The sequence below is a fragment of the Rhineura floridana genome, chromosome 4 (assembly GCF_030035675.1).
Source record: "Rhineura floridana isolate rRhiFlo1 chromosome 4, rRhiFlo1.hap2, whole genome shotgun sequence".
In the NCBI taxonomy this organism is placed as follows: domain Eukaryota; kingdom Metazoa; phylum Chordata; class Lepidosauria; order Squamata; family Rhineuridae; genus Rhineura; species Rhineura floridana.
The window spans coordinates 95352344-95368271 of NC_084483.1; the positions used below are offsets into that span (position 1 = coordinate 95352344).

The 15928-nt window shown below is 41.9% G+C and overlaps 1 protein-coding gene across 5 annotated transcripts in view; it reads right to left on the reverse strand.

The window, feature by feature from the left end:
* Positions 1 to 15928, reverse strand: part of TBC1D32 (TBC1 domain family member 32) — a 182806-nt gene that overhangs the window by 9580 nt on the left and 157298 nt on the right. For 4 of the 5 annotated variants that reach the window (XM_061623722.1, XM_061623723.1, XM_061623720.1 and 1 more), the window contains 3 exons: positions 13188 to 13254; positions 10528 to 10643; positions 590 to 744 (listed from right to left, as the gene is read on the reverse strand). In XM_061623722.1, coding sequence (XP_061479706.1) covers positions 590 to 744; positions 10528 to 10643; positions 13188 to 13254 — 338 coding nt within the window. Of the gene's footprint in view, positions 1 to 589; positions 745 to 9061; positions 9184 to 10527; positions 10644 to 13187; positions 13255 to 15928 lie in introns of those variants that run through there. The other variant, XM_061623724.1, reaches the window with a different exon arrangement.

Below are 15928 nucleotides of genomic sequence, written 5' to 3' on the forward strand. Positions count from 1 at the left end.
ATTGTTCTAATATATGGCGAGTTTAGGTTAGAGCAGCTATGTATGACAGGATAGTAAAAACATTAGTATACATGATTTTGTTTAATTCTATTATAATGTTAAATGAAATTTATGTAACTATTTGAAATGCTAAAATAAGGCTCTGACTAGCAGTGACAATGCAAGCTGACTTAATTTTTTTCCTATCCAACATTGCTAGTTTGTGTCATTTAATGATTTTACAATAAAACAAAAGCGAATAATCTAAAGAATGAGCTTGCACACAGCAATAATAATAAAAAGGCCATTCAATAGTTCTGTCTGCCTACACACAGAATTTAACACTACTAATAAAGTGCATTTTATTGCTCACTTAAAAATTCAATAACACTGCCATTGCTATCAGTCTACCTGTTTTTTCCCTGCCGCCAGACAACTATGTGAGCAGATGTTAAGTCCGTATTTTTTCTGAGAGAAATTTTACAAGGTAAACATTTGGTAAAAAAATGTTTAAGTGACTGCACTTTAAAAAAGCTTCTGAATTAATAAAAATTTCTTTAAAATATTTAAAGCAATCTTATCAAGAAGAAACCTCATTTGAAGTACTTACAGAACTATGCAGGCGTGGTATCCAAAGGAATGCTGAAACAAGAAGATGGGAGATCTGGTGGAGAAAATGTAATGTTTTTTCCCTGTTTCCCATCATTATTAGAAACACAGAAGATGCAAACCAATCATAGCCTGCATATCCTCCCCACAGACCACCTGTAGGAGTACATTAAGGAAATACATTACTATTTTGTTGTTAAGTGCAGAAAACCCCGTAATCCAAAATACCAAACATGTATCAGTAAGACAATTAGTCGCAAAGGACAGGGGCTATACCCTAATCCAGAGACCCATGTGAAATCACATGCAACCCTTCATGTACAAGGCGCTACTTCTAAGAACATAAGAAAAGCCTACTGGATCAGGACAGTAGCCCATGTAGTCCAGCATCCTTTTGTCACAGTGGACAACCAGATGTCTGGGAAGCCCACAAGCAGGATCTGAGTGCAACAGCATTCTAACATAAGAACATAAGAACAGCCTGCTGGATCAGGCCAGTGGCCCATCTAGTCCAGCATCCTGTTCTCACAGTGGCCTACCAGGTGCCTGGGGGAAGCCCGCAAGCAGGACCCGAGTGCAAGAACACTCTCCCCTCCTGAGGCTTCCGACAACTGGTTTTCAGAAGCATGCTGCCTCTGACTAGGGTGGCACAGCACAGCCATCATGGCTAGTAGCCATTGATAGCCCTGTCCTCCATGAATTTGTCTCATCTTCTTTTAAAGCCATCCAAGCTGGTGGCCATTACTGCATCTTGTGGGAGCAAATTCCATAGTTTAACTATGCGCTGAGTAAAGAAGTACTTCCTTTTGTCTGTCCTGAATCTTCCAACATTCAGCTTCTTTGAATGTCCACGAGTTCTAGTATTATGAGAGAGGGAGAAGAACTTTTCTCTATCCACTTTCTCAATGCCATGCATAATTTTATACACTTCTATCATGTCTCCTCTGACCCGCCTTTTCTCTAAACTAAAAAGCCCCAAATGCTGCAACCTTTCCTCGTAAGGGAGTCGCTCCATCCCCTTGATCATTCTGGTTGCCCTCTTCTGAACCTTTTTCAACTCTATAATATCTTTTGAGATGAGGCGACCAGAACTGTACACAGTATTCCAAATGCGGCCGCTCCATAGATTTATACAATGGCATTCTCTTCCTCCTGCAATTTACAGCAACTGGTACTCAGAAGCAAGTTACCTATGACTGTGGAGGTAGAACATATCCCACCAGGGGTAGTAGTCATTGATAGCCTTAGCCTCTCTGAATTTGTCTAATCCTCTTTTGAGCAATCCAAGCTGGTGGCCATCACAGCCTCTTGTGGGAATGAATTCCATAGTTTAACTATGCACTGCGTGAAGAACACTTTCTTTGGTCTCTCCTGAATCTTCCAACATTCAGCTTCATTGGATGTCCACAAGTTCTAGTGTTAAGAGGTAGAAGATTTTCTACCTATTTTCTCAATACCATGTATAATTTTATGCACTTCTATCACGTTGCCTCTTACTCACCTTTTCTCTAAACTAAGAAGCCATAAATGCTGCAACTTTTCCTTAGGGCAGTCGTTCCTTGATCATTTTGTTGCCCTTCTTTGAACTTTTTCCAATTCTACAATATCCTTTTTTGAGATAAGGTGAGCAGAACTATACAATATATTCCAAATGAGGTAATACCATAGATTTGTAGGGTGCCTGGGGGTGGTTTGAGACTCAGAATTCTTTGATTTAGATTTAGAGGCCATGTGCTTTGAGATCTTGTGCTTGGGCACCTTGCGAGGATTATGTGTGGGCTGGACATGCAGAGGAAGCCTGCTGTCCCACCTTGCAGCTATGATCAGACAAGTCCATCAATCCTGCTGAAGAAGTCATAATAAATATAGGATACTGAATGCTATACACATACATGGTAGAGGGGTGTGGTGGACAAAAATCAACATATGGAATACATACACAAGGGGGGGCTGCAGTGAAGCTTCAAAATGTTGGAGAAGGTAGATAAATAACAGTGCTTAAAAGAGGCTACTGCCTACAAGAAAACACTCCCACCAACTGTCCATGATGAGGGGGAGACAGAGGAATGAAGGAAACAGTCAACGCAGAATAACACGAAAAAGCACAGGAAGTCAGAAACAAAATGGTGGGCTGAGGAGTAGATGAAGGCAGAAAAAATGGCAACCGGGACAAAAATGGTGCGGAAATGACACCAATAAATGGAGTGAGGTGAAAACAAGTCACAAGCAGCAGGGACCAAAGCAAAGTGCGACTATGTGGAGAGACAGGCGGGGGAGAGGGACAGGAGGGGTGAAGTGACAGGTAGCGAAGAGACCTTTGGTCTTATCATAAAATAGCCTTCTACATGCATGTAAAGATGATCTCAGGTGGAACTTGAGCTCCACCTTGTAGTCAAAAGCAAAATAGCACTGTTCAATTTCTCTTAAATCCTGTAGCTTCCCCTCAGCCTTGGGACACCAGTTCTCACATGACAAGCCAAAACACACGAAGCATAGAAATAACGAACAGAAACAGTGCATGCAAACAGGTAACATCTAGCACACTCTGCTTAAGAGGAGAAAAAAAGAAGGGAAAAACCTAAGCATATAGTCACCTCTGAAAAAGACATATGGCACCATATGCAGCCCCTAGGGAGGGCCCTGAGATCATCTTCACATGAATGTAGAAAACTGTTTTACGGTAAGACTAAAGGTATCTTCTCTGATGCATGTAAGATGATCTCAGGTGGGACATACCAAAGCTGATCCATAAAGGGCGGGAAATAAAGAATGGGCTGCCTATGATTTTGGCAGAATGTGCTGCAGAGTTCTTCTCCCAAACGCTGCCTCAGCCAAGGCATACACGCCAACCTTATAATGTTTAATAAATGTTTTGGGAGAAGCCCATGTGACTGCCCTGCAAACATGTGAAGTCATTGAGTAGAAAGCTGCTGAAGTGGCTGCTGCCCTGGTGGAGTGCACCATGATGTTAGTAGGTGGGCACATATTCTGGCTGGTCTAAGCTAAATTTTTGTTTATTAATATGCGGTCCCAGACCCATTCAAATAAAATAATCTATAAAACATCAGAATAGTTAAGATACAGAAATATAAAAGTACAACATAAAAGAAATAGCAGTTAAAAGAGAAGAATCCTCTTATGACTCCTTTGAGCAGGGAAGAGGAACTTAGCCACTGACTCTGTTGTAGACTTATTAAAATCAGCTAGGAAATATTTCAAAAACCAGACCAATGGCCTGCCAGGAAAGTTCCTCATAATTGGGCCAAGTAGTCTATCGCGATCCTCCCTATAAAAATTACCTACAAAAAAGACGTGAGTCAATGGGTGAAGACGTGATGGGTGAAAAGAAACAAGCAAGGCATTTGTCTTATGAAATGGCTTGGTTCTGGTGATGTACTCCTTTAAAGTCCATCTCACATCTAATGAGTGCCAGGCCTTGTTGGACAGATGTATAGCAGAGGGCAGAAAGAGGGCAAGATGACCTCTTACTGACAATGAAAAGAGGAAAGGACTTTGGGATGGAACAGAGGATTAGTATGCAGGATTGCCCTATCCTTGTGGAAAATACAAAGTGGTTTATCCACTGATAGAGCATTCATTTCTGACACCCTTCTGGCTCATGAAATTGCCATGAGGAACAGAACCTTGAAGGACAACAGGTATAGAGGAATGGATTTCAGTGGCTCAGATGGAGGTTTCTGAAGAGCCTTCAACACTTTGTGTAAATCCCAGGATGGGAAGCGGTGTTGGGTCAGAGATTAGATAGTTACTCCACTAAGGAAACACCTCATAAAGGGGTGTGAGCCTAATGGTGTATTTAGTTATTTATTTATTTGATTTATATCCCGCCCTTCCTCCCAGCAGGAGCCCAGTCTATCTGGAAACTTAGATAGGATCAGCGAAAGAGCTGACACCTGGTGTCATAGAATATTAGACAAAGACCCATTGACATACCAACTTGGAGAAAGGTGAAGAGCTCCCTAAGCCTGGCCTTGCTGGGCACACACTGTCACCCGACACCACACTGAGAAAACCTTCCACATGCTATGATATAACCACAGAATGGAGAGCAGAATGGAGGTGGGAAGGCATACAGAGTCCTGGGAGGCCACTTGGCCTTGAGAGCATCTATTGCCTCTGCTTCTGGATCTCTGTAACGGGAGAAAAATGGAAGAACTTGACGGTTTCGAGGCGAAGCAAACAGCTCCACCTATATATTGCCAAACCTCCTAGATATTGCTCTGAACACCTTATGGTGTGGCTTCCATTCTCCCTGTTGTGTCTTCTCTCGGCTGCGCCAGTCAACATGAATATTGTCCTCTCCCTTGATATGCTCCTCATGTAGTTCTGCCCAACCTATCAAGAGGGCAGATTCCTTCTGAAGAAACTGGGATCTTGTTCCTTCCAAGTCAATTCACATGGGCTTTGGCTGTGACATTGTTGGTGCATACAAGTACAGCCCCAGGAGCCCTCTTGTGACAAAGTATTGAAGTGCCAGTCTGATGGCATGCAGTTCTGTGAAGTTGATCAGTAGCAGAGCCTTTATAGAAGCTCAGTTCCTCTGGACCATATCACTGTTACACAGAGCTCCCCAGTCTGTTAGGCTGGTGTCTGTTGTGACAACTGTCTGAGGAGGATCCCTGATTCGCACCCCCTGTTGCAGATTCATGGTCTTTAGCCACCACTGAAGAGAGTGGCATACCAGGGCATGCATCAACATTCAGCAATGGCGATAGGTTGCTATATCACTCTGGAATGGCAACAGTGCCCATTGGAGAGGGCACAAATGATGCCTCGCCCAAGGAGTGACCTGAATTGCAGAGATCATGAGTCCTAGGATTTTGGTCAATCTCATGATATCCACTCTGCGGGGAGACTTGAAGGACCGCACTGCCAACTGGATCTTGGACACATGTTCTGTGACAATACTATAGTTCCCACCTCCAAATCTATTATGGCCCTGAGATGTAGACTACAACAGGATGGAGAGATGGCTCTTTGGCTGGTTGACAAGGAAAGCATGGTCTTTGATGCATGTCAGAGTACAGTGATGATCCTCCCAAGCCTTTGATACTGATGGTGAACAAACCAGTAGATTGCCCAGGTAAGAGTAGATGTGTACCCGTCAGTCTGAGGTGTGCCAACAGGGTGATTATCATCTTTGTGAACACCTTGGGGACAAATGCCAGACTGAAGGCCATTGCCTTGTACAGAAAGTGCTGGCCATCCACTGCGAACCTGAGATTCCAATGATGTCCCTGATACACCAGAACATACAGGTAGGTCTCCTTGAGGTCTATGATGACAACCCATAGTGCCTCCCTGACTGACATAAGAGTCTCCATCCAGAACTTGCAATACTTGATGTACTTGTTGAGAAGCTTGAGATTGGGTAACGGCTGGAAGGAACCATCTTTTTTGGCTACTGTAAATAAAATGGAATAAATACCCAAGTAATGGTCCCCTGTTGTTGTTATTATGTGCCTTTGACTACGACTTATGGCAACCCTATGAATCAGTGACCTCCAATAACATCTGTCGTGAACCACCTTGTTCAGATCTTGTAAGTTCAGGGCTGTGGCTTCCTTTATGGAATCAATCCATCTCTTGTTTGGCCTGCCTCTTTTTCTACTCCCTGCTGTTTTTCCAAGCATTATTGTCTTTTCTAGCGAATAACGTCTTCTCATTATGTGTCCAAAGTATGATAACCTCAGCTTCATCATTTTAGCTTCTTATGATAGTTCTGATTTAATTTGTTCTAACACCCAATTATTTGTCTTTTTCACACTCCATGGTATGCACAAAGCTCTCCTCCAACACCACATTTCAAATGAGTTGATTTTTCTCTTATCCGCTTTTTTCACTGTCCAGCTTTCACATCCATACAGAGATCAGGAATACCATGGTCTGAATGATCCTGACTTTAGTGGTCAGTGATACATGTTTGCATTTGAGGACCTTTTCTAGTTCTCTCATAGCTGCCCTCCCCAGTCCTAGCTTTCTTCTGATTTCTTGACTATTGTCTCCATTTAGGTTAATGACTGTGCCAAGGTATTGATAAGTTCAATGTCCTCATTGTCAGCTTTAAAATTACATAAATCATCTGTTGTCATTACTTTAGTCTTTTTGACGTTCAGCTGTAGTCCTGCTTTTGTGCTTTCCTCTTTAACTTTCATTAGCATTCATTTTAAATCATTACTGGTTTCTGCTACTAGTATGGTATCGTCTGCATATCTTAAATTATTGATATTTCTCCCTCCAATTTTCATACCTCCATCTTGGTCCAATTCTGTTTTCCGTATGATATGTTCTGCATATAGATTAAACAAATAGGGTGATAAAATAACCCATCTCAAACCCTGTCCGATGGGGAACCAATTGGTTTCTCCATATTCTGTCCTTATAGTAGCCTCTTGTCCAGATTATAGGTTGCACATCAGGACAATCAGATGCTGTGGCACCCGCATGTCATTTAAAGCATTCCATAGTTTTTCATGATCTACACAGTCAAAGGATTTGCTGTAATCTAAAAAGCACAGGGTGATTTTCTTCTGAGATTCGTTGGTCCGTTCCATTATCTAATGTATGTTTGCGATATGATCTCTGGTGCCTCTTCCCTTTCTAAATCCAGCTTGGACATCTGGCATTTCTCACTCCAAATGGTCCCCTAGCAGTAATGATTTGATCGCAGAAATGTGCAGGAGACAGTGAATAACCTCCTGTATCCTGGCTCTCTTGTCCGGATTTGAGGGAAATGGAGATGGGAAGAATCAGTGCGGAGGTGTGGATGGGAGTTCTAAACAGAGATCCTGCCTGATCATATACAGTACTCACTGGTCTGAAGTGAGGTTGCTCCACTTGTCTGAAAAGTGCTGCAGATATCCTCCTACTGGGGGGAGTAGTCAGAACTGGTGTTTGTGTCCACATGTCTGCGCTCCTGCACCTGGCTTTCTGGAATACTGCTGATGCTGACCCCTGTAAGCAAAATGTTGTCTGGCCCAGAGACAAAATGGCTAAATATTTCTACCCCTCCCCAACGGATTCAAGGTACGAAAAGACTAGGAGAACTGAGAAGACACATAGGGATGGTAAGGTTTCAGGACACTGTCCTATCTTTTCTTTGTGGAGCTCATCGTTTACATCTTATCCCTAGACTCGACTAACAGCTCCAAGGACACATCACAAAGAACTTGCCCCCTGTATAGGGGTCTGTGATCAAGTTAGTTTGGGCCATGGCATCTGCTTCCCAATGCTGCAGCCACAGGGTTCTTCTGGTGAACACACTTGCTGCCAACACCCTAGCAGAAAACTGGACTGCATCCATTGAAGGATCTGCCATAAATGACACTGCTCGTGAGACTTTCAGAAGGGCAGGATCCTGGCAAGAGTTGTCAAACAGCTCTTCCAGCGACAGCAAAGTAGCTCTTGCAAACACAGAAGCCAAGAGGGCACCTGCATCATGAACATGCTGTAGACCCAATCCCAACTTCTTTTCTACCACATTCCTCAATTGCACATCAAAGTCCTTAGCATTTTCCAGCAGAATGGAAGTCAGGAAGGAACCCTGGGAAGAAGCCAATGAGGACTGCCACGGCTGCGCAGTTTAGAGTTTTTCAACAGCAGAAAATGGCAAGAGAGTTGGAAGAGTCGGGCATTGATGCGGTAGTTGGTGCAAAATAAAACAAGCTGTGGGGCACAAAAGTAGGTGATAACCAAATGGCAATGGAAGGTTTCTTTTTGTGATTACAAGACTAACAAGGAAGAAAACACACACAAAAAAACCCTGAATACAGGTCTGAAATCAGAGAATCAGAGCTGCGAGCAGAGAGTGCGAAAAATGCAATCACAGATGGTGAAGGCAAAATAGAACTGGTTTCCCGAGGGTAATGGGAAGCTAGAGCACTTAAGAGAAATCTAACAGTGCTATTTTGCCTTCGACCACAAGGTGGAGCTCAAGTCCCACCTGAGATCATCTTATATGCACTGGAGAAATGAGAAGCCACAGCCATGAGCTTTGAGAAGAAGCAAAGGCCGCAGTCTCAGGCTCTGCAGAAGGAACCATATAAACTAGGGAGGAGGTGTAGCCGCAAGTTCCATAGAGAAGGAGAGAGCTGTAGCTCTGTAAAAGGAATGGCATGGGCTGGGAGCAGCATCTCTTGGGAAGATGCACAAGCCCAATGCCATGAGGTTACAATAAGAAGAAGACAACAGCACGAGGAATAAAACAAACAGCAAGGAAATCTCTTTTTAAAACCCCACTAGAAGGGGAAAAGGGGAGAAACCACAAGACAACAATGACAGAAATATACTTACAACCAGAAGAGATTAGGAAGAATTATCAAGGCTAAGGCTGGGAGATAACTGCCTTGGATAAAGGCAAGAATGCATTGGGGTGAGGACTGGAAGGAGCAGCTTAAGCCTTGACTCCTGTGCATTTCTACCCTCAGACATTAGGCAGAACTACAGCCCACCTGATGTTATGCCAACTGGATAAAACTTTGTCTCTTGTCACCATTATTTGTCTCAGTTCCTCAGACTCTTTTCCTGCAAAAATTAGTTCAGGCACAGAGATGTGCCCTGTATCTTCCTTGGCTCCTTTTGGGAGGAAGGGTGGGATAAATAAATAAATAAGTAATAATAAATAAATAAATATCTTCCACTGTGAGAACAGTTGCAAAGAATTGATTCAACTACTCTGCAATCTCCTTATTCACCTTTAGCACACTTTTGACTCCCTTGTCATTCATGGGCCCAACCACTTCCTTAGAGGGTCTCCTGGTACTAAAGTATTTAAAACATTTTTTTTTACTGTTGGTCTTTATGTTTTTAGCAAGGTGCTCCTCAAATTCTTTTTTAGCATCCCTTATTGTCTGCTTGCATTTATTTTGCAGTTTGTGTTCCTTTTTGTTCTTCTCATTTGGACAAGACGTCCATTTTTTGACTCTGCTAGTTTATTTTTATTTATTTTTATTGCATTTATACCCCACCTTTCCTCCAAGGAACTCAAGGTAGCACACACGTTTATCCCCCTCTCCATTTTGTCTTCACAACACCTGTGAGGTAGGTTGAGAGGCAGTGACTGGCTCAAGGTCACCCAGTGAGCTTCATGGCCAAGTAAGGATACAAACCCTGGTTTTCCAGGTCTCATTAACCACACTGGCATCCTCTTCACCATGGTTTCTTTCCTGATCTGTTTCAAACAACTCCCAAGTATTTCGGAGAGATTTGACCTTCTTGTTATACCTTTCAATTTTCTTTTTACCAATCCCCTCAGTTTTGTGAAGTTTCCTCTTTTGAAGTCAAATGTGACTGCGTTTGATTTTCTTGGCAACTGGCCATTGAAATTTAATAGGGCTACGGTCATTGTTCCAAATTGGTTCATCTTACACCCAGTCCTGGGCACCACTTAAGATTAAGTCTACACAATATGTAGCCAGTTTACATCAGGGTAATTTGAAGTCACTCATTACTATAAAATGTCCTCTTTTGGACGATTCCTTGATTTCATTTTTCATCTCAAGATCTCCGTGAGCATTTTGATCAGGTGGACAAAATCATACTGCGAGGGATAAATTTCTCTTGTGGTCTGGTATCACCACCTGCAACAATTATGTGGTGGAGTCTGCCCCCTTTTGGGTTTTCTAGCTTTTGTACTCAACACGTTCTTTGATACTCAGAGTGACATGACCTTCAATACATGCTTCCTTGTCCTTTATTTCCAAAGATACCCATGTCGTGGTAACTCATTCCACCAGGTTTCAGCTATGCTTATATATCAATGCTGCCCCCTAACAGCCAACACTCCAGTTCATCCATTTTGGCCTGGTGGCTTCTAACATTAGTATATAAACACTAAGTGTCTCTCTTCAAGTGTGTTGGGCACCTATGGTGCTTTGGCATCTCTACACTGGTGAAGTTTATTTCATGAGAAAAGGATACGTAATGATGTCCTTACAACTGCTTGTTGTTGTTTCAGAAATTTCTCACAGTACATTAGCACATGGCACAGATCATCTTCAGCATTCTCTCTCAGCAGGTTCAAATGTTTGCCATAGCTAAACAAAAAAAGGTGCAACTTATAACTAGAAGCTATATACATTTTCATTTATTTTATTACAGAAAAGAGCACATTGGCTATTAATGTGAGTGATTTGTAGCCTAGTGGTGGAAATCTTCTCTTAAGAAGCAATAATACATATCATACTTATAGTCAATCTATACTTGGGCATATCTGCAGCTACTTATTTTTTTTACTTTGCTACTTTTTCAGGCCAAGTGATACTAATTATTTCAGCTGCATAATATAATCAATACAATAATCTGGATCCAGAGAGCTGCTTTATATTTAAGCAAATATCTAGTACAAACCCAACTATATTTTTTACTTTTTTCTCTGAACCACTGAACCCCCATCCATGCTACATCACAAATAGATTTTGAAAGACCCTCATACCCAGATTAAAAGCAGTTTGCTGTGTGGCTTGGAGGGCTGTTCTTTGAAAGAAACTGCTCTAAAGGTCCCTTGGGTTCACAGAACTAGTTTCATGCTTCTTTGAATCCTGGCCTGTATTTATATGTCTTGATTGACAATTCTCTACAAAAAAGCACATTATGCCACTTGAATGAGACAGCTGATTAATTTCTGTGTGAAATTTAATGGATCAAAGCACTGGGTATGTTGACAGAATTATGCTCTTTCCATTATGGATGATGCAGCAACCCAACATCCATTTTTGATGTATTGTTGTTCCACCAATGTGGACAATAATCCCAAACCCTCCTTATGCCCAGCTCCAACCAAGTGGGAAGTGTGTGTGTGTGTGGGGGGGTTAGCAGCAGCTGGGTGTGCAGACTCAAGCTAGGTGCAGAACAGGGAAAGGAAAGAAACGCTAAATACGCCTCAGAATGTACATTCCCTATTGCAACTAGAGCTAGCTAGACCAGATGGCATACAGGGAAAGTATAATGTGCAACATAACAATAAGAAAAACAGTATTTTTTGAACCTGTAGCTGGCACTTTCCATAACCATCTATCTAGAACTGGTTGTAAATTCTATTTGCCATTTTAAAATTGTACATATTTATCAAAGCAAGGCAGCAAGTAGAATGGAAATTACGGTACAACTAATAATATTGTGCATGCATTTACAAACATCAATTGTCAAAACAAATGGGCTACCCTAACCATTATAAAGTGTTTTTAAACCAGTGGGGCACACGCCCCTCAGGAGTGGGTGGGAATATGAAAATCTAGAGGGAGTATGAGTGTTCCAAAACTCTGTACAATGCAAGTTAAAAAAATAACTTTTTGTACAATGCAAAATTTGTACAATGGAAGTTAAATATTATTTTTAAATAATATTTTAAAATAAATATTAAAAAATAAAGGTATGAAATGCTATATTTTGAAGGTGAGAAGATTGTACACAGCCTATTATGTGATTTGCAGAACATCACGGGTGTGCAACAGGCATTATCTCACAAACTGTCATGTATACGCAATACAAAATTGTGACGTAAACAAGAACACAAATAAATTTTCTTTTTATGTCAGGGTGTCTCAACAAGGCTGCAACCTCCCCCCCAAAAAATATAAATACTTTGATTTGTTTTTATTACTGTCCCAAAATTTATGTATAATTAAAAGTCATGATATTTTAATAATTTTGGAAATTCAAATAAAATAATTAAGGGAGCAGGTTTGAGGGGAGAGCATGGTAGTCTTATGTTTGCTAAAAGGGGGAATAGGTTAAAAAAGGGTTGAGGAACACGGCACTATAGTGTTTGCACACTTGTTTTTTGGCATGGGTTGGGTAGGGAGTTAACACCCCAATTATTTTCTCAGTGCCTTCCAAAAGGAGTATGTTTGACCCACCAAACATCATTTTTTCACTAAATTGAAGAGGGGCCCATGAAATGCCACGTGGCAATTTATATCTTATCATGGTTGAGGACCACCTGGAACATCCAATTGTGGAAGGCTGAAACAAATGTTTTATGATTATCATTTTTTATTCAGTGCTGCTAGGGTGCATTGATTCCATCTACCAACTGAATGTTCCTACTTTATTATTTATTTACTTTTTTTTATTACTTTACTTCACACTCCTGATTCCACCCCACTGTCCACAACTTTAAACAGACTTAAACTAATGTATGTGCCTTATTAATTGACCCCAATGGGAGGGAAAAACAAAAAGGTAGGGAAAAGCCACCCCCACTTCGACCTTGGCCACAGTAAGCTGGCAGGGTTTAGGAAGTGGCAATACCTCTGCCACAGGATCTCCTCAACACCCATCCCACTCCACCCAACACACACAGATTGCTTTGTCATTTGCTCATAGATCACTTAAAAATATTGTGATGATTTATCTGGGCTGGAAGGTGCTGGTAAGCAGCAAAAAAACCTGCAAATGCAGAAACCACATTCAGTTCTGTGTTCCTAACCATTACCTTTAAAACACTTATTTTCACAATAACATTGTTTAATTTAAACGTTGAATCATTTTGAATTGGTAAATGCAATAGCACTGAAGTCATAACAAGGAAAATCAAACATCTTATAAATACCAAAGTGAAATATTTTGATGTAATATACCTGATTGTCATTTTAATGCCAAGCTGTTGTACAGATGAAAGAGTTTTGATCTGCACATTTGTATCAGCTGCAAAGAAAAGAAAAAAGTTACATAAACATACAAAGTTTGTATTGTAAAGAATTCTCACCAGGGGTCAATTCCCAAGCCCAGGGCAATGGATCCTGACCAGGCACAACCCGTGCCTCCCTTACTAGGGCTGGGTTAAACCAAAGCCAACCCTTTAAGGTAGATAGACTGCCACAAGCCTTAAGGTTGGTCACCTGCTCTGGGCCAAGGGGACACCCAAAGTGCCAGAAATAGACCTGCCAAGGAATCCAAAAGACAAGAGCCAAAGATGCACTCCTTGTCTTGGAACCTCAAGGCAAAATATGCAGTAGTCTGTGGCTAATTGGCCAAGTCGCTGGATTCAGAGCTAAATTCCCCCTGCAATGAACACACATTGGTAATAACAGGTAGTCTTTATTAAAATAAAGTTGTAAGTGCAAAAATATAGCAGCAAAATAATTCCTTAAATCAAACACCCAAAAGGTTAGGTAAAACACAACAAATACAGAGAGTTCAAGTCACAAGAAAAACAACAAATCTGTCTAGCCTACATTGCATACAATGTTGGAAAAGGGGCTTCCCTTCTGCCCAGTGCCCACCCACCCAATCTCCTCCCCTCCGTCTCCCCTCCCCCTCCCTCCTTCCCTAGGTCAGTTTCACCTAAGCCTAAGCATGACTGCATAGGAGCAAATCCCACTGAACTCAAAAAGCATGCAAATTATCAAATCTGCCCTCCCCCTCCTCCCTCCCCTCCCCCTTGCCCTTTCCCTCCCCCTCCCACTCTCCTTCCAATCCCCTCCTTCCCTTCCCCTCTCCCTTCCCCCTCCCCCACGGTCAGTTTTCACCTACCTTAAGCGGTTTTGCATGGGAGTAAATCCCACTGAACTCAGTAAGCATGAAAATGATCAAACTTGACCTCTCCATCTTCCTCCCTCCCATCACCTCCCTTCCCTCCTCCTTCCTTTGCCCCCTCCCCCTCCCCTTACAATCCCCTACTTTGCCCCCCCCTTCCTCCTTCCCTCTCCTCTCCCCCCCCGCCCCCATGGTCAGTTTTACCTATGCTAACCATGATTGCATAGGAGTAAATCCCATTGAACTCAATAAGCATGCAAATGATCAGACCTGCCTTTTCCCCCTCTTCTCCCTTCCTCCTCCCTTCTTGCTTCCTTCCCCTCTTCTTTCTTCCTCCTCCCTTGCCCACTCCAGACCTCCCTCCTTCTCCTCCTCCCATGGTCAGTTTTACATATGCTAAGCATAACTAGATTGGATAAATCCCACTGAACTCAGTAAGTATGCAAATTATCAAACCTGCCCTCCCCCTCCCCTCCTGCCTACTCCCATCCCATTCCTCCCCTCTGCCTTTCTTTCCCTCCTTCCTCCTACCATTCCTCCCCCTCTCCTCCCCCTCCCCTCCCCATGTCCTGTGGTCAGTTTCACCTATCCTAAGCATGATTGCAGGGGAGTAAATCCCACTGAACTCCGTAACCATGCAAATGACCAATCCGCTCTCAGCAAACTTGCACAGGATCCCATTTCTTACCTCCCAGATTAAAAAGCAGAGAAATGCACTAATAGGCAAAAAAAAAACCCTTGCGGTTTAAGAACATACCTATAGCCAACATATATTTCTATCAAACTTTAAAAAGCAGGGAAATTGGGCAGCTATAGTGAATGCACCAGGGGAGCAGGAGACCTGACCTCCTCTCTGAGATACTGTACTCCACTACAAATTTGTAAAAATGCAAACACAATTTGGATTGATCTTTCACAGTCCAATCCACTTCCTGTGTAGCTTGGAAGAATTTGGTAACATGTGCTTCTGAGCATATGGTGAGTGGTGGCAACACCTGCAATCAGCCCAAAGAACAGAAACAAGACATGTGCTGTGCTGATCTTGTTTTAGCAGGGAGGAAGCAACAATATTAAGACAATTGATATAGTTCAGATAGTCACTTTAAATATGTAAATCGTCTTTTGCTTCTCTTTCTGTGAATATGTGAAGTACAGCAACACTTTGCAATACTAAAAAAACTCCCAAAACAATTGTGGAATAATGGCACTGACTATTCTGCAGAATAGTTTCCAATGGACATGAAGAGTGTCTTTATTTGCAAAAGATAAAACAGTGGGAGGTGAAATATATTCTAGCAAAACTATAGGTGTGCTCTATGTTTTTAATTGACCATGCCCACCCTTCCTTAAGTGGAGTGGTTTAAGCATAGCAGGCTGAAAACATGCATCTTGGGCAGGCAAAGTTTGTTTTTTCAACAGCTAGAGTCATTGCTTAAGTAGCAACATATTGTAATCAGTCTAATTTTACATCAAACTGCAGTTTCAGATTCAATTGTTAATGCATGCAAGATGCATTATGTTCTATCCTCCAGTCTGAAATACAAAAGGCTGTCTTCAGCATCATATAACACTGACCAATAAAAAGATCTTGAAATTAATAAAAAATAAATTTGAGCCACATTTTTTTGATGAATAATGAGAGAAGCATATTTTTCTAGGTTAGATTCTCTGTAGAAACAGTAGTAACACAGGAAAGAAGTGAAGTAAGAAGAACACCAACAAACATACAAAAATCTAATTCTCCATCTTTGGAGATGGCAGGTGTTGCCATCACTCACCATATGCTCAGGGGCACACGTTACCAAATTCTTCCAAGCTATACAGGAAGTGGATTGGACTGTGA